The 18,224-nt window shown below is 40.0% G+C and overlaps 1 protein-coding gene across 1 annotated transcript in view; it reads right to left on the bottom strand.

Moving 5' to 3' along the window:
• Positions 1 to 4,797: 4,797 nt before the first annotated feature.
• GABRB3 (gamma-aminobutyric acid type A receptor subunit beta3) overlaps positions 4,798 to 18,224 on the bottom strand; it is a 160,549-nt gene continuing 147,122 nt past the window's right edge. The window contains exon 9 of the mRNA XM_050932106.1: positions 4,798 to 9,490. Coding sequence (XP_050788063.1) covers positions 9,140 to 9,490 — 351 coding nt within the window. The 3' untranslated portion in view covers positions 4,798 to 9,139. The remainder of the gene's footprint in view (positions 9,491 to 18,224) is intronic.

The following is an 18,224-nucleotide window of genomic DNA, read 5'->3' as shown; positions in this document are numbered from 1 at the left end:
AATAGATAACATTTTGGACAAGCCACCATGTGTGAGAAGTGCATACAAAATAATATGATTTTATGACAACTGATTTTCTTTGGAATGTGGATTTGTAAATTGCAGAAATAAAAGCAAAGAATATTGACAAATTTTCTGCTGTCAGAGGTGAAGTTCATGGTGTTTTATGTGAATATCCTAATAATAAAATGTCGTTTACCATGGAAGATATGGGGAAAAGACAGCAGCTCTTTATGTAGCTTGAGTCATTCTTAGCTATATTCTATCTGAGGAAAATTAAATATTTTTAAGTACCTCAGTTCCAATTCCTAAATCCTTGGGATCTGATTCTCATTTATATTAAGACCCTTAATACAGTGTAAGAATGTTGCAAAGGTACCTTAGTGTGTATAAAAGAAAATAAGGTCCTTGATATTCCAATAATTAAATATTTTTAAAATCACTTTCCCATTCAACAAATGCCTCTAATATTGAAACAGATAAACTAGCAGGATTTGTTCTACTCGACCTTTCATGATATTTAGGCATCTGGCTTTTCAGATTGAGTAATCAACATAGTAATTAAAACTACATCTTTGTGAATGTTAAAACTGTCATCTGCATTTGGAATTTTACACGTTTGCAAGAAACAATGATAAAGAGAAATTCACCTTCAGTGAGGTCATTAGGAAATTATACCAATCTTTGCTCAATGAAAATGTGTATTGTCGAGGCAAATGAGATGCATAGAAGTGTACTGTGTTAAGTAACATATATAAAATCCAAACCATTATTACAAACCAAGAACACTGCAGGTGTAACTAGTTACATAGTATTTTGAAATTTATGCTTCATAGAGTACAAGGTTGCGGTTATTGGTGTGGTTGTTTCACTAACCATGAAATGTACACTTTGATATCTGAGCTGCATATGGGCTATTGTGTTTTATTGCTAGAAAATAAGTACATTTCTGTTTGAAGGTGGTGATGAGGAAAATTATGAAATGTTGCAATAACATAAATGTTATAACACTATTGTATAATAATTATCAGGTAAAGTCAAAAGTGCCAATTTTATGGGGATATGGGAAAACGTTTCTCAAAAATTGCAATTTTTTGGTAAACTCTTCCCTGTAGTTGCTCCTTATTTTTATAGGGTGCATATTGTACAGGGGTAATGGTCTTTCAGAAATGCTTTCTTTTTCCTTATGATTTTAGAATTAATCTCGTATTGTGGAAATGGCAGGGACATAAACTCATATCCAGGCTTTCCAATCTCAAAACATATTAAAAGGTGATTTCATAGCAGCCAACAAGACAATGAACACCAAGCCAGTGCTGTACTGTCATACAGCTGCAATCAACTTATCTTGCTTTATCATCCCAGATGCTGCAAAGGGAAGGAAAGTTGAGCAGAACAAAGCTGTGGCACACATCTTATTGTATCTTCTACATGCTGTGTTTTATTAGCATTGGATCTGCTGACTGTAAACAAAATGCTGCAGATCAAATCAGCATCAGTTTGGCCATCTCAAGGCAACAGAGGCGCTGTAACAAAGTGTATAGTGGAGGTGCTGAGATCCATTGAACCAAACTGTTAACCCGGTATATGATGGAAACCTTTTCAAGCCATGGGGTGCAGCAGCACCCTCAGCACCCCTAGTTCTGGCACCTATGCACGGCAGCCTTAGTTATTTCTATTTTTGTGGGGTAAATCCAATCACTGGTAGTGGGCATGGAGTACTGTTGCTACAGCATAACTAATTCTGGGGAACCCCTGGGTGGAGTGATCTGGCTGCCTTTCAGGCCATTGGGAGGAAATCTTTGCTTATTTATCATCACACTCCCAATCACTATAAACATCATCAGCAGCAGCGTTGGAAACAGTGTGCCTTGAAGAAGCACTAGATATTTTTAAAGTTCTTTCTGTTACACCACTTCAAAGCCTTTTTTGCTATTTTTGCAGAAATTTTGCAGAAATTAAGGATTAAACCCAAAGTTCTTTGTTTTGGGTCCAAAATTTGATATTCTAACTGAACTGATTTCTCACTTGGGCCCTGACTCAGTCAACCATGTAAGCAAGTGGTTAACTTTGAGAATGTGAGTAATCCCACTGACCTGAGTTGGACCACTCATTTGCTTGGCTGAATCAGGGCTTTAGAAGAGGTATCTGATTTGGAAACATAAGAAAATACTATAAAAAACACTTTCAGGAACTGTTACAAAGTTAACTCTATTTTACATAGAAAGATAAAGACATTTTCAAAACAAACCATTTAGAAAAGAATTGTCAATTCAATCAATATTTCATTGAAAAATGTTTCAAATCAGCATTTGGAAATGAGGTTCCAAATGTTTTCATCAAGCTGCACAATTTTTTTCTCAGTTGTTTCAGTGAGAAAAAAAATCAGTTTCAGATTGAAACAAACTGATTTTTTTTTCAGATTTTTCAGTTCAGCTGCTGAACTAAAAAAATAATCAATTATTTGCTCAGGTTTAGTAATCACTTTACTCAGTAGCAAGCGTTTGTAGGCTTGAGCCCACAGATAAGTTAGGTGTCTGTTTACAAACTGGTTCAGTGGTGCAAAAACACCCACCTGCAATGTGGATGTAAAATACAGAAAATGTGCAGACTGGCCTAGTGAACTGGGCAGTAAACACCATTTGGTGCTAGAGGCTTGTCTTTATGGTGGATTAACATGCTCTATGGGGTGTGATTTCTAAAGCACTCTAACAGGTTGGCCATTAGTTGGTCCATATAGAATCTGCTGCTGTGTTTTAATGTAATGCTGTTTGAAGCAGTAGGGAACCTTTAGTGAACTTCAGCAGGGTCTGCATGGACCAAGTGATGTGCAGCATATTAGTATGCTTTAGAAATCCCTCCCCCCCAGATTGCATTACCCCAGTGTACACAAGCCCTAGGATTCCCCCCAAATCAATATGTACACATAAAATGCAGCGCCAGCAATGAGAGGCGCACCAGTCCTATTATCACCAAATGGTTAATTTATAAAACAAAATACATTTACCCTGAAATTAACATGAATAACCTGAAGATTGTTATGATGTCATGGGCAGACAAGTTCAGCCAGTGTTTGCCTGTAGCACGGTGACTGCTTCACCCCTTGCATTTTATTTTGGCTTGGATAGGTACTATCTGAAATGCTAGTGTGTGGAGTTAAAGCTGAGCAATCAAGCTTTACATCTGTTGTGATGCCAAGGGAGAGGATGTACTGCAATGTAAGTTATGCTGCAGTGTCAGGACAGAGCCATGCTATAAAAGCACATTACAAACGTTAGATTAGTCATCCAAATCCATTCCCCTCTAATATTTTCTTTGCAGTGGAGTAAGTAATCGTTGGAATTTAGCATTTTTAGTTTAACCATGAATAGTTCAAACTTGCAGTTCATTTTAGTGATTTGTTTCACAATAGATTCTCTACATATCACTATGTCTTCAGCACAGCTGGGCCTACATTTTCAAAATTAAGTAGTGATTTTTTGGGTCCAGTTTGAGAAGCTTGGTGCTCAGCTTTTCTAAAAATATGGTGCCTTAAGGAAAGCACTTAAAAATTGAGGCATCCAAAGCCACGAGTCATTTTGACAATTTAAGCCCTATACGTTTAGGAAGAATTTGAAGGCATCTGTAAGCATTGCTGCCCTTATTCTATAACATAAAAAAAAAACAAGTGTGAGGGCTCTTTTTCTTCTTAGATTTACTTTTCAGCTGCATGCTTTATTTCTTCTATTAATTTATTTTCTATGGAGATAGTTAGACACAAAATTTGTTTTTCATTTGCAGCAGGCAAACTAACGACCCCAAAATGCTATGCAAACAAATGGCCTTATTCATTTTAGGCAAAACACCCATTCACTTGCAATGGGAGTTCAATTCCCTTAACAATTATTAGATGTGGCTGTAAGGGTTTAATAGATATCTACCAGATATATCTAGCTGTATAGTATGTTCAAAATGAATATACTTGAAGACACATTTAACCAGAAATTCTCACACTCAAAATGCTAAAATGTGCATTTCAGCAATTCTTTACAAGATCCTAAATATGTGTGAAAGCATGATCTATACTTGAGTAGGGGACGGTTACTCAAAATAAATCTGGAAGAAGATCGGGTGTGGATTTAAGCCAGTCTAACTATTCCTCAGTAACTTCAAGTGTAAACATAATTACTCTGGAATAAGAGTTCCTTATTCTAAATTAGTTTAATCCAATGAAATAAACTAGTTCAGAATAATGCTTGCTCATTCTAGATTAAAAACATCTGTACATAGAGTTAATCAGGAATAGCTATTCTGGAAAAACTCCCTGTGCGTCAAACTGATTCACAACCTTTTGAAATCAATGGGAATCTTTTCATTGATTTCATTGAGTTTTGGATAATACCCACAGAGTCTAATATTTTTAATTATCATTTAGATTGTGACACAAATCATTGCTTCAAGATTCAAATAGGAGGAAGATGGTCTTTTCTGAACATTGCTATCTTTTCCCAGAGATCCAGGACTTGAGGACCTTGAGCCAGTCTTCATTCTGAATATTCTTCTTTCTCTTGGTTTTTATCTTCCTTGTAACTGTTATGTAGATTACTTCTATTTAAATCTACTGGAGTCCTTCAGAACTCTGTGTCCTCTAAACCAATTTTTATGTTAATAATAAAAATATATTGATTACAATTAGTACTCTTGAAACAATCACTACATTTAAATGTTTGATTTAAAAAAAATCTATGATTTAATTAATGGAGACAGTGTACAGAATGCTGTTGTCAATAACAGGCACTGTCTCATTCAGATCTGACATTCTCTTTTGCTTCCTGATAGAAGCTACACATGAAGTGGAGGAAGATCATGCAGTCTTCAACAGGAAGTGAAGATGGCTTGCACCAGACTATGCCCTTCCTTCTCAAGCCTGGGTATGCCACAAAGTATTTCTTGAAGTTAAAGTGGATGTAACTTTACATTGCTCTCATTATGCTGTAGAAAACACTTGAGGGTATGGTTGATTCCAAATGAAGAAGCATTTATTTTTACTTTCATGTCAACTGGGGAAATCATTTTCTGCTCAACTTTTATTTTAAAAATATCTGACTAAACATCAGAGACTTGTAAAATCAGAATAAACATAAATTCACCAAATATACTTTATTCCCCACCAAGTAAAAGAGAAGTGATTAATCTTTACGTCCCTTTTTAATGACTGAGTATTCATTCATCAACATGTTCATATAGCATCTCATCATCATTCAGTTTTCGCTGTTCTAGTTTTTTCCATGACTGAAAAATACCAAAAACACATAAATGTGCCCTAAGCACAAAAGACTGGGTTTTAGTTTACTTTGACAATGGGATGAAATCAACTTAAAATAAACCACCATAATATTTCTACTTATTGAACCTTTAGGCTATGACACAGGATAATCCTAGTTTCCTCTATGCCTTTATTGAATGAATGATGAGGAAATGACTGTTTGGTTACACTGTGAATTAGAAAAGGGTTAACTGGCTACCAAATACATTACTCTGGTGTAGCTCGGTTAGAATAATTTAACAGTTTAACAGTTTAAAATCACCTATAGTTAAATAACATTCTGGAAGACACTCACACAAGCCAGAAAATTTAAAGTTAAGACAAACACTGTTCTTAACATGTGGTGTGTGTCTGAGGGGTGTGTGCATGGGATGTGTGTGCGCGTGCCTGTGAGGGGTGAGGCTGGAGATGAGGGAAGATGGACAAAAGGCACAAAGGTGTCAGGATGGAGTGTTAGCCTTAATTTAGAGTTTCCTGGCCTTTATCAGATTGGCCTAAGGTTTCAAGGTTTGAAATGTGTGTCCCCCGTGGAATTCAGTTAGACTCATGCAGACAAAATCCTGTGGAGCACTTAAAATATTCACTTATATATTTTAAATAGATGGAGGAATAAACTGCTTCACAAAAAGGGGTGCCTAACTTACTCTCCCCACAACCGAGTAAGGAGGAAGCAGGGGAGTAAGTGAATTGTGATTCTCTGAGACCCAAATTGTTCTCTAGTCTGTTCCTGGATTTGCATAGATATGCACCGCCTCTGCCTCACAGCAGATTCTCAGGTTACAATCTAGCTCCAAGAGCTTAATCAGACTGATGTCAGATTAAATTGATGTCAGTTAAAAGCCCACCATTGACTTCAATGGATGTCTGTTGGGCCCTAAATGACTAGAAGGGTTGTTGTTAACCAATGGAAGGCCTCGCTTGCTTGCCTGGAAGCAACAGGATGATCAAATGAGGGTCTGACCAATCTCAACTGCCATTAACTTCAGTGAGAGTTGAGGAGCTTACACCTCCCAGAGATGCAAGTCGCATGTGTTCAAAAATTGTAGTCAGGCCCCCCTCAAAATGGCTTACAAATTGACCTACAATTCATGAGATTTTAAACAATAATAATTTGGAATTCTTTTTATTTGTCTTCTGTATTTTGAGCCTGTAGGTGTCAAATTTTAAAGTATTTTCCTACAATCACGAGAGCTACAAACTTAGTATGTTTCTTTAAATGAAAGCTGAGTCTTGCATGATCACATGACTCCAGGACCTGGGGTTTTAAGTAAATATACAGTGAGATTTGGCAGTATTGTGTTCAACATCTTGCATATCTTGGCCCAGAGAAGAAGGATTTTTACCCAGTTATTCAACACACCTGTGCAGAGCATTACTAGTAAGGCTTGCTCAAAGATAGGTTTAGAGGTATAATTTTTTCTAAAAAAAGTTATGGAAAGTTATAAATTGGTTTTTATTTTTGTTTTTGTTAATCAGAATGTTCACATAAATGTAGTTTTAGGATTAAAAATCCCTTTTAAATGTGTACTTTTAGTTTCGAAATTGTTTAAATGTTTCTAATGATGCCAGTGTTGCAAATATTCTCTTTAATTGTCAATTTGCAAATGTATGAGTTATTAGAAAGCTCAAAATATGTCATGCTCCAGAATGCAAATTTGTATTGGGGAATTTTTAAAAATTAGATTTTTTTGGCTTTGAAGCTCTTCAACCTATGTGGTTGACAAAGCTTATCTGTGTTTAAATACGACAGGAACAGGCACTCTGTCTAAACCCACTGTAACCAAATATGTATGAGCACTAAGGCCCTGATCCCAGAATCTCTTGTGCATGTGTCTAAATTTACTCATGTGAGTAGCAACTGAGGATTAAATCGCAGCTTTGCCACAACCTACTTGTATGGGAGAGCATATTATTGCAAACTGATCTGCCCAAGAATCAGACTTTGACTCAGATCTTGCAGCCTGAGTTTGTATGTTGAGCTTCAGCTCAGAACTAAGTTTTACAGAAGAATTATGTACCTTGGAATAGATTAAAATGGGAATGAAGAACTTACACTGCAGCAGCATAAATATCACTTACTTGTACTTACAAACAAGTCAGATATTTTGAAAACAGGATATTTTAGATCAAAGGCAGACTTTTTAGGTTCATCTTATCTTGCTTACTTGGCAGTTGCATATCCACCCATTTTCTCTCCACTAATGCCTGTCAGTAGCACTCCAAACTAGAAACAACACCTGCCAAGTCCCTATTACATCAATAGGAATTCTGTATGCAGAGAGCTAGCAGGACCCAGCCCTTAACTTCTTTTTTCGATCTATGTCTACTACTGTACTTGGTTCTATTTATGGATGTACGTGATAAAAACAGTGTTTACAAAAAATATATTATTTTTTCCTTAGAAAGATCTAGTTCTGTTAAATAGTAAATTAAGTTTACAGCTCCGAAACTGGTGTATCTTTACTACTAGAACCTACAAGAGTGAAAAAGTCTGGATACTGATGAAGGAATGAATTGGAATGAAAACAAAAGTGGCCACATTTGTATAAAGAAAATGCCTGAACCTGTTTAATGTTGAAACAAGACCTATTGTTTGCTATCATTTATGGTATGATCTGTGATTGGAACATACTAGCTATATGAATTTACGTGTATATGCTATATGTACAAAATAAAATATGAAAATGCTGTTATTGAAATATTAGAAATGCTCTATTTGCTTAAGTCTAGATAATAAAAAGTTGTAACATCACAGAAACAAAAATATGACACAGCATGCAGTCACAATAGCAAGCACAAAAAGAAAAATCTTGATAAAATATACATATATATGCATATTATGCAAATATATTTTACATTAACATACAATGTTATAAGAATGTTTGATCATGTGAATGCATGTTTAATAAAGAATATAGCTTGATGGTTTCATGCTGAATTAGCAAATAACCTGAGATGTCTTTATGCTTTCACTAGAATAATGACCTTTAAAATCTATAGCAGATGCAGAACACATTGGCAGTGATTGAATTCTTAGCTAAATTACACTAAAAATGTGCTTGTTTTTCAGAATGACATATTAGCTGGAACCAGTCCAAGTGAAAAAATTGCACAGTACATTTTAGTACTTACAAAAAATTCCTTTCATTGCTGATGGGTATTTAAGATGGATGTTTGGAAACATTATGAATTTCTCCAAAACACTAAAGCAACACTCATCCTATGATTAGGCTTACTTACTGCAGAAGAGAAAGCAAGCGATTACCGGAAAATGGACAGGAAAAAAATCTATTAAAACATATAAAAACTAGAACTGTTAGCAAAGGAAAATGAATTTGGCTTGATAGAAGTAACATTGATATGCAATACAAATGACATTTTAAACTTACCAATGGAAAGGTGTCGGTTTATGTTCAACATGTATGTCAGCTTTTACAATCAATGTTTACGAATACTGACTTGATATATGATTACAACTGTTTAAAAATTTCTGTGACAGTCCAAGTGAGATTATACAATACTCAATTTTCTCAAGGCTTACTGTTTTGAGGACACCTGTCTTTCAATTTAAAAAAGTTCTTTTGATGTGCATTCTATATTGAATTGTCCATAACCTCAGAATATGTATATGTGTGTGCGTGTATGTATATATAGAGTACACTTCTGTGCAAGTGTCTATATATACACATACTTCCACAATATACGTATACACACATACATGTGTATTTTATATATAATAAAAGTTCATATTATACATATATATATATATAAACTTGACAGGCAGAGCAATATCTCATGTATTATTATTGAAGTCTTTTAGAAAAGTACAGTCACTCAGTTAACATAATATAACCAATAAATTAAGTTGAAAAGAGAAAATGTGAATGGAAACACCACCCGCGACCATCTGTCTACGGCATTCACATCCGTTAGATCAGGGATTTTTATTTTTAGCTGTGAAGACCTCCTCCGTAAATGGCTCTTCTTGCTGTGGGGCACTGTTCTGTCCATTGTACGCCTTCCAAAGCTTTCCCGATGCGCGCTTTGTTTTCTGTACTGGATTCCTGAGTTGTCAAAGGATATTGTTGAATTCCTAGCATCAGTAATGCTGGTTGTAACCTCATGGCTTGCCACTTCATTGTGAATTTCAAGAGATGTTAGCAAAATGTTTCCATGGGCATCCACCTTGTTTGTGAAAGGAAATTTACAGCGTTAGGATTCCAAACTTGTTTTCATATATCAACAAAATTGGAGACCATGTGTCTGACATTAACACAAGATTAACCCGATTAAAATCAAACTAAATGGTACTTTTCATATACTTAAAATTAGGCACCTGCTTAAGTGTTTTGCTGGATCATAATAAAAAATAGCATATGCTATACAATTGCACATTGATCACAGCCCAACACTTTTTCCCCCCTTAGAAAAACTCCATTTGATAGGGTTAGGTGTAGTTCAGTAATGTATCTGCATTGCTGGGTGGGGGTGGAGAATCATGCTGACAGCTCTTGCACCATAGGGAAGTAAATAAAACTACAATAGCTTTTCCACACTAGATTTACTACTATCCCTATGAGAGGAAGTGCACACATAAAGTCAGATGAAAGGAACAGCTCTGCTTTCATTACTGAAGTATTTCTAAGGAAATCTTGAATGCTTTACATTTTGGAACCACAGTGGACTTCTTTACAACTTTTCTGTTACACACTCCATTCCAAAGTCATTTACACAGTTTTGTAATCAGGGCAACAGCGAAGGGATGCAGGAAGGGAAACCAGTGTCTGGAGTCATAAGATGGCACTCTTTCCTTTGAGCCTGTATTGAACCAATGGTGAGCATTGTGTTGGAGGACAGGGTATTGCTTGGAAGGGGCTGTCTTTTTGAATGATCATGAAATAAAGTTCTGATCCTTTAAGGTCATTAAAGATCCTGGGCCAGATTCACTGTTCTACTTCAATGGAGTGGAGACGGGGGGAGCATCAAGGAGCCAGCTGTGGTTCTTTATTCCCATGCCTCCCAGCCCCAGTGGACATTACAGAGAAATAGCTGTAAGTAATGCCATTGGCTTTGGGTTCCTCAGTGACCTTACATCAGTGGAGAATTGAGTATCCATTCTGCCATATCCCGCCACATGTCCAATCTGTCCCTTCTCTTCTGGTATGCTGGGGATGGGGAGCAAGGCTGGAGCAGGAGTCAGCTCCAGTCCTCCACCAACTTTTTGCCAGTAGAATGCTCCTCTGTACATAAAGTTCTGTTGACTATTTAAATCCACTTTGCAGGCCCTCCATGTCAGTTTGCGTAAGAATATTTTATTAACCCCAGTGTCCATGCTAATTTCCAGTTCTAGTCAGGGCCGCCCAGAGGGGTGGGGGAAGTGCGGCAATTTGTCCCAGGCCCCGAGCCCTGCAGGGGCCCCACGAGCCCTGGTCTGGCTGCGGTCCGAGTCTTCAGCAACATTTTGGCGGCAGGGAGCCCTTCAGTGCTGCTGAAGACGCAGAGTGACTGAAGGGCCTCCTTCCACCAAAAAGCCCCATGAGCCCTGGCCTGGTGGCGGTCCGGGTCTTCGGCAGCATTTCAGTGGCGAGGGGCCTTCAGTGCAGCTGACGACGTGGAGCGATTGAAGGTCCCCCCTGCCACCGAAATGCTGTCAAAGACCCGGATCGTTGCTGGGTGAGTACAAGCGCTGCAGCTCCCTTGCTTTGCCCCAGTCCCCCTGAATTCTCTGGACAGCCCTGGTTCTAGTTATTAAATTTACCCAGCTAAAATTCATCCTGCAATTTCAACTGCATATGATTTTTTTTTTTTTACTCTCAACCCTAAACTGTTGTGTGATCTGCAGTTAGCTCCTGAGGGAAGGGGCTAGATGAGGACTGGCAGTGGGTCACTGAGGCAAGGTGGGCTTAGGAGTTTAGGGTTCCTTGGGGAGGGGAGATCCAGAGTGTGGGGACACTGCTGTGAGGCAGCACCGTAAGGCAAGGGGCACCAGGGTCCAGGAGGGATGTGGGGCCTGAAGTGCTATAAGTGGTGGAGATCAGGAGGAAGCAGGCACTGGTAGGAAGACTCTGGCCAGCAGGAGGTGCTCTGAGGCTGGAACTGAGCTAATTCCCAGATGACCAGCAGGAGATGCCACTACAGGGAGTGCCCGCCATGCTACACATGGTGGAGAATGTGGGCAACTGCAGTCCACGTCTGATACAAGGGGAACTGTGGGGACTGGGAAAGTTGTGCCATTATTGAGGGATGATGGATCCTGCCTAAGCAGAGGTTTTCTTCACGGAAGGTGTTTATGCCATCCCTGCTTGGGCCCTGGCATCAGCACACCAGTGGAAGGGGGCAGATAACCCACAGGGGAGACAGGAGTCCCTGCTGCAAGGGAGCCGGGAAATCCAAACTACGGGAGATGCAGTGGGCCCTCCAAGAGCAGGTAGGGCAGCTGACAAGGGAGCAGTGCCCTAGTAAGACTCTTGAGAAGGAAGTTTAGGAAGAGCTGCAGAGAGTGGTGGGAAAAGTCTTGCATCAGGGCCAGGAGGCCAGTGGTGGAGTACAGGGCTTGTTATGCCCGCAAGAGGCGGGGACATTGAAGGAGGGATTGTCCCTACTGGGATGGGGGCAAGGAGCCTCACCCACAGCAGGGAAAGGGACAAGGTCCTGGGAAGGCTCACTGGGTGAGGAAACCTAGGGAACAATGGACATGTTGGCCCTACGGGCAACAAGGACACCTGCAGTGGGAGTGCCCAGGTGCAAGGCGAAGGCCCAAGTAGCAAAGCAGTGGGGTTAAAAAGCCTCAGTGGGGGTGAAGACGTCCCATTTTTTCGCCACAGTAACAATCTGGATCTGTTATTTGTATGACTATATGGAGCTGAGGTTTGCAAAAGCAAATGCAAGGTAGCTAAGTTTAAGCATGGTCCATAGAATGAGGCAGTCAGCAGGAGAACTGAAAGACACACAGAAGAGTTGTAAAGTACAACTAACTTTTTTGCATACAATTGTCACTTATAGTTGTCTCAGGGCCACCGATGGGGAGAGGTGCACAAAAGGGGCAGCGATGTTCAAGTGCTGCCGCAATACAGGACCCTCCTAAAGTGGTGCCACAGCAGTGCTTTAACATCACTACCCCTTTTACCCCTGTCGGCGGCCATGCAGGTAGTGACCTTACCAGCAGGGCTGCCGATGGGGGTCAAAAGGGGCAGTTGTACCGGGGCCCGTGATTTAAAAGGCCCTTTTAAATACCCTTTTAAATAACTGTTGGAGCCCCAGGCGGAGCGGGCCAGGCAGTGTGGATGAGCTGACTGGGGTAGGCTGACTCCAGCCCCGTCTCTTCCGCCCGAGGTCCTGTCCTTTCTGGGGTCCAGAGCCAGGCCTCCGTACCAGTAACTGTTTCACATTACTTTCAGCCCTGCAGCAATGACTAAATATGGAAATTATTAACATCTTATTTCTGAATCAATTTTATTCAAATCCCCATCTTCCCCACCTCTGAGGGATGAGAGTTCTCTGCATGTGTGTGAAGCGATGGATTCTTACATTATTTTATTTAGAGACTGAGATGGATGAAAAATCCAGAAGCACCATAAATACTTTAAAAGAGAATAATTTCCAAAGGCTTGTTATTTCAAAACTATGCTTCCTGTATTATTGAAACTTTCACCAAAAAAAAGTCTAAAACAAAATACAAAGACAATCTACTCTAGTCAGCACTGATACAGGTTTCAACTGGAGAACTGTGTCCAGTTCTGGGTCCCAAACTTTGGAAAGTTGTGGACAAACAGCAGAAAGTCCAGAGGAGAGCAACAAAAAATGATTAAAAGTCTAGAAAACATGACCTGTGAGGAAAGATTGAAAATATTGGGTTCGTTTAGTCTGGAGAAGAGAAGTCTGAGGTGGGACCTGATATAACAGTCACCAAGTATGAGGTGATGCTGGCAGACCAGATGCCAGCTTATGCCCAGGCCTTGGACCTCATTGAACACTGACAAATGCATAGCTGGAAACCAGCCTGACTCGCCTTTGGGTTAGTATAGTTAAAATAAATATTAATGTTATAAAAATATGTTTTGTGTTTATACTGTATGGAATTCTGGTAGGATTCTGCGTGTAGTAATCCTACATATAATACCTGTATCCTGTGCTATAAGGTAATGCTTAAGTGTTTGCCCGATTATAGTAAAATGTTTGTTCTGAAACACTTCATCTGATGCAAAATGCTGGATTCCTACTAAAGGTGTTATCTCCTGCCCGTCAGGAAGGACTACGGAAGCCAAATGGGCCACTATGAAACAAAGACTTTGAAAATTGTTCCCCCCACCCACACATGATGAAGTTACATGCAGAAGCACTCGCACCATCTCATGGACTCTAGGAAAGGGGGGTGGAGGAGAAAAAATTCCTGAACAGAAAGAATTAGGGTATTTTTATGCTGTTTAGACTCTAAGGGGAAAAGATTCCTAAACACAAGCAAGAGATCCCCACGTCTAACCTGGATTAGCCCTAATGGACATATAGAGCTGGCACATTTTCAGCAGCTCTATCACCATCTGAAACCTAAGCCTGCACTTCATTTGTGTGCATGTTTATCTATTTTAACCTTGTAAATAACTCTCATTTCTTTTTCCTAGTTGATAAATCTTTAGTTAGTGTATTGCAGGATTGGTTACAAATGTTGTCTTTGGTGTTAGATACAACAGCAGGTCTACTCAGCAACTAGACACCCACGGCTGGCCCATGCCAGCAGACTTGGGATTGTGGGGATCAGGTTGCAGGGTTGTTTAATTGTTGTGTAGACATTCTGGCTCAGGCTGGAGCTTAGCTCTAGGACCTTGCTAGGGGGAAGGTCCCAAAGCTCGGACTCAAGCCGGAGTCCAGTTGTCTACACAGCAATGAAATATCCCTTCAGCCTGAGCTCATGAGCCAAAGTCAGCTGGCACAGGCCAACCCATGGGTTTTTCTTTGATATGTAGACACATCCTAAGGTTCAAATTGACCCAGAACTGGGACTAACCTGAATATGTTGTGATCTTTGGTGTAAAGCAATCATCTATCATAGAGTCAAGCTTGCCTGGTGACAAGATAAATTGGAGTGTGCAAGGGGCTTGTCTGTGTCTCCATGTTAAGGCAATTAGACTGCCTGAGGAGTTCCCACTTGTTACTTGGTTGGTGAAATTTAGTTACAGAACTCATAACCAGTTTGGGGTTTGTGCCCTTATTTTAACAGTCTGCCCAGAGGTTGGTATTCTCACTTGTGAATCGCTCCATACAGTATGACATATGTAAAAGGTTTTACAAAGAGGAGGGTGATATATTTTTCTCCTTAACCACTGAGGACAGGACAAGAAGTAATGGGCCTAAATTTCAGCAAGGGAGATTAAGGAAAAACTTTCTAACTGTAAAGGCACTTAAGCACTGGAACAAATTACCAAGGAGGTTGTGGAATCTCCATTATTGGAGGTTTTTAGAAATAATTTAGACAAACACTTGTCAGTGATGTCTAGATAATACTTAGTCCTACCTCAGTGCAGAGGGCTGGACTAAAAGATCTATCAAGGCCTCTTCCAGTCCTACATTTCTATGATATCTATAGCTTTTGTTTTTGTTTTTTATTTGTTTGTTAAAACTTAAAGATAAGGATCAAAATAAGGCTTATAATGGCATTCTGGTTTCACCCATGTTATATGGAGTAATACTTTGTGGTCTACTCAATGCAATATGCCATGTTTAAAGAATAAGTGCACTTTGCCGATCTAAAACCCTGATGTAAGATGTTTACATCTGCTAAAAAACAAGATCTCTTGTTTAACACTAGACAACAAATATATGTCAGTAAATAACAACCACCACCTCAAAATTCCGGTCTAAGACCTTGTTTTATAGAAAACTGAAAATTCTCATTAATTTGACATGCTATCAGTGGTGTAAGTATGGCAGTCCAGTCTGGTCTGCCGTACAAGTAAGATATTTATAGCCAGTATGGTGTACCGGAAAGACACAGGAGGAGCAGAATGTGGGGCTGCCAGGCAGACTCACGCCGGCAGCTCCTCCAGTGCGGCTGTACTGCCCCTAGCCCCGCTCCCAGCCCTTTCACACAGCTGCGTCAACTGTCTGGGGTCTGTATAGCAGCCCCGTTGGAGAACAGGGCTCTCCCAGGAACCAGCAGCTCCTCTGGCGTGGCTGTACCCCCCACCCCAGCCCTGTCTTCTGGCAGGGCTGTTGTAAGGACCCCAAGCAGGAGACGCAGCTGTGTGGAAGGGCTGGGGGCGGTACAGACACACCAGAGGAGCTGTTGGCATGGGGCTGCCTGGCAGCCCCACCTTGTGCTCCTTTCGCTGCTGTGGTTCCAGACAGCTCTGCGGTTCAGCAGTCTACGGCATAGAGGGAGGAGGACAGAGACCCTCCCCCCAGGCAATGTGGGACAGATCATGAAGACGGGACAGGGAGAGCGTGGGGCCCCGGGCTGGGGTGGGAAGGAGTCACATGGGGGGTCACACGGGAGGTCACATTACCCCCTTTAGCTAGTGTCCCCCCTTTGTGTCCCTCTGATGAGTGCAGCATACCGGTAAGAAATGAATTCTACCTGCATGCTATTTAATGGAGTATAACATCTGTGGTGTATTGAGGACTGTGTTGAAACTGCAAGCTATCATTTTAAGAGTGTGTGTGAGGAGATGTTGCTTGCAGGGGTCTACAGTGAAGCGTGGATTTGGGAGCAGTCAGTCTGGAAAGAGACAACTTAAATCACAGTGAAGTTGTGCTTTGCTGTCTTGGGGGCAGATTCTCTCTCTCTTTGTTTTGGGGTTCTTGTGTGTAATCGTTCTGAATTCTAAAATAAAGTAGCATTACACTGCAACCTCAAGAGTTTTTATGTTTTTATCTAACTTCTCTGTGTGTGTGCACTGAACATAGGAGTATCATACTATTATCTAATTTATAGCTGGTCAGATCCAGGCAGATCAAAACAGGGAAATTGGTTCTTAGCCAAAAAATTAGCTGTATATTAATTGTTTCAACAACTGGCTTACAAATGTAAAATTATCAGAAGTAGTCTAGTTAAAATCCTGGTCAACCAAAAAGGCCATGGTAATTTGCCAGGGCACAACAATTATTACAAGGTTTTTCAGGTATCACATTCTTCTCCTTACTGTTGCAGAATGGAATGATTTCCATGATAATGTGGTCCTAACAGAATGTCAGCAGAACCATTACATTCCCTGTACTGTGCTGGATACCTTGTGAGGTATTGTGCTGGGATCTTCACACCAAATAGGACAAAAAGAACAAAGATGATATTTTAATAGACTATGTGCCACAACTGTGATTGGCAGGGATGCTTGAGGTGAGGGTGGCTATCCAGGTGTTTGCCATACGGATTCCAGGATACTGGAACATGCTCCCCCATTAAGTAGGCTGCAAAAGACATCTGTTTGACAGGATTTTTGGAGAGGGATAAGGGTATGCTTCCCACAATGATGAAGGAGTGGAAAAGATCTTTATTGTAACTGGTGAGCTCGCAGAATTCCTTACAAATGATTATTTTAATGCTTTTGTTGTAGTACGAGTTATACAGCTGTTTGGGAATTTTCCAATGAAAAATCTGTCAACCAAAAATTTAGTTACTACAAAACTGAAATTTTCTGCAGGAAAATTTTAATTTTCCATTTTTTTATTATTTTCAATCAGGAAAATTGAAAAGAAATATTTAGTTTCAGATCAAGCTGACCTGAACCAAAAGCATTTTTGTTCATGCATGTGGATTGAAATGTTTTGTTTCAGGTCAATTTGACATTAATCTTTGTCTTCCGGAGCTACTGTGGTGCATCATAAGGGTTATAGTTCGGGTATCTCCATTCTCCTCTATGGGCTCCCTGCCTGAACTACATCTCCCATGATACCTTGAGGTCTTTCAGTTTGAAGCACTGTGGTGAATTATGGGAATCCCATGATCTTGAATCATCATGAAAGATGTAGTCCAGCTGAGGAACTCCGTGTACAGATAAGAGTGAGGTCATGAGGCACCTGAAGTACAACTCACATGAGGCACAATGGCAGCTTATGTAGACACAATTCACTGCTGAACTGATCTGAAGGCAAAATATTTTGGCATTTCTGAATGAAAATTTTTTGAGACTTTCCATTCCATGAAAAGCTTTGATATTTAGACTTTTTGTCCCAATTCTAGATGAAAACAAATATTGAAATATCAGAATTTCTTGCAAGATGGAAATTCCAATTTTCAGCCAGTTCTAATTACATTTTAGGTTGCCTAGAGCCTTGTCTGGGTATTTTTTCATTATTATTATTTAAACATAAATAAATAAATGTTAACAGCAGTTTGACACATTTCCATTAGGGAAAGGAAAACAAATGCCAATTCTCATGTTACTGTGTTTGTGAGTCATTCATTCCTGTCACCATGCAATTTTCAGTGTTGATATGTGGGGCACAGTAGGATAGAGTATGGAGTATTCTCTTCTCCTCCATTGTTTCTCCTTTCTGACCTTTGATCTCCATACCATGAGGGAGCACTGCTCATGCTGGTCACTGGAAACACTCCTTTATCTTTTGATTGAAGCTATTGCTCTTCCTCTGTCTCTGCCCATCACACATTGGCAAAGTGGGAAGTGAAGCAACAACTGCTGGAAGTGGAACACACAGGCAGTATGGCAAAGCACGTATAGCACTCCCAAATGTGGCATGACTTGGTGACAGCATATCAGGAACAAGTCAGAAGAACTGCCTAAAAATATGACATTTGAGAGACATGTCTGTGGCAGTGTGACCAACATGGAGATACCTATGTCACACAGTGTCAGCTTTTCAAATGCAAGACCTTCTGACATGGTACAAAGCCACTATGAAACGTAGTTACTGAGCCTGAACTACAGCCACTTATCAAACTTAATCATCAAGTTAAAGAACTTCCCAA

Source organism: Gopherus flavomarginatus, chromosome 1, assembly GCF_025201925.1.
Source record: "Gopherus flavomarginatus isolate rGopFla2 chromosome 1, rGopFla2.mat.asm, whole genome shotgun sequence".
NCBI classification, from domain to species: domain Eukaryota; kingdom Metazoa; phylum Chordata; order Testudines; family Testudinidae; genus Gopherus; species Gopherus flavomarginatus.
Note: the sequence above shows the minus strand (reverse complement) of the source record. Positions and strands in the feature narration are given on the sequence as shown.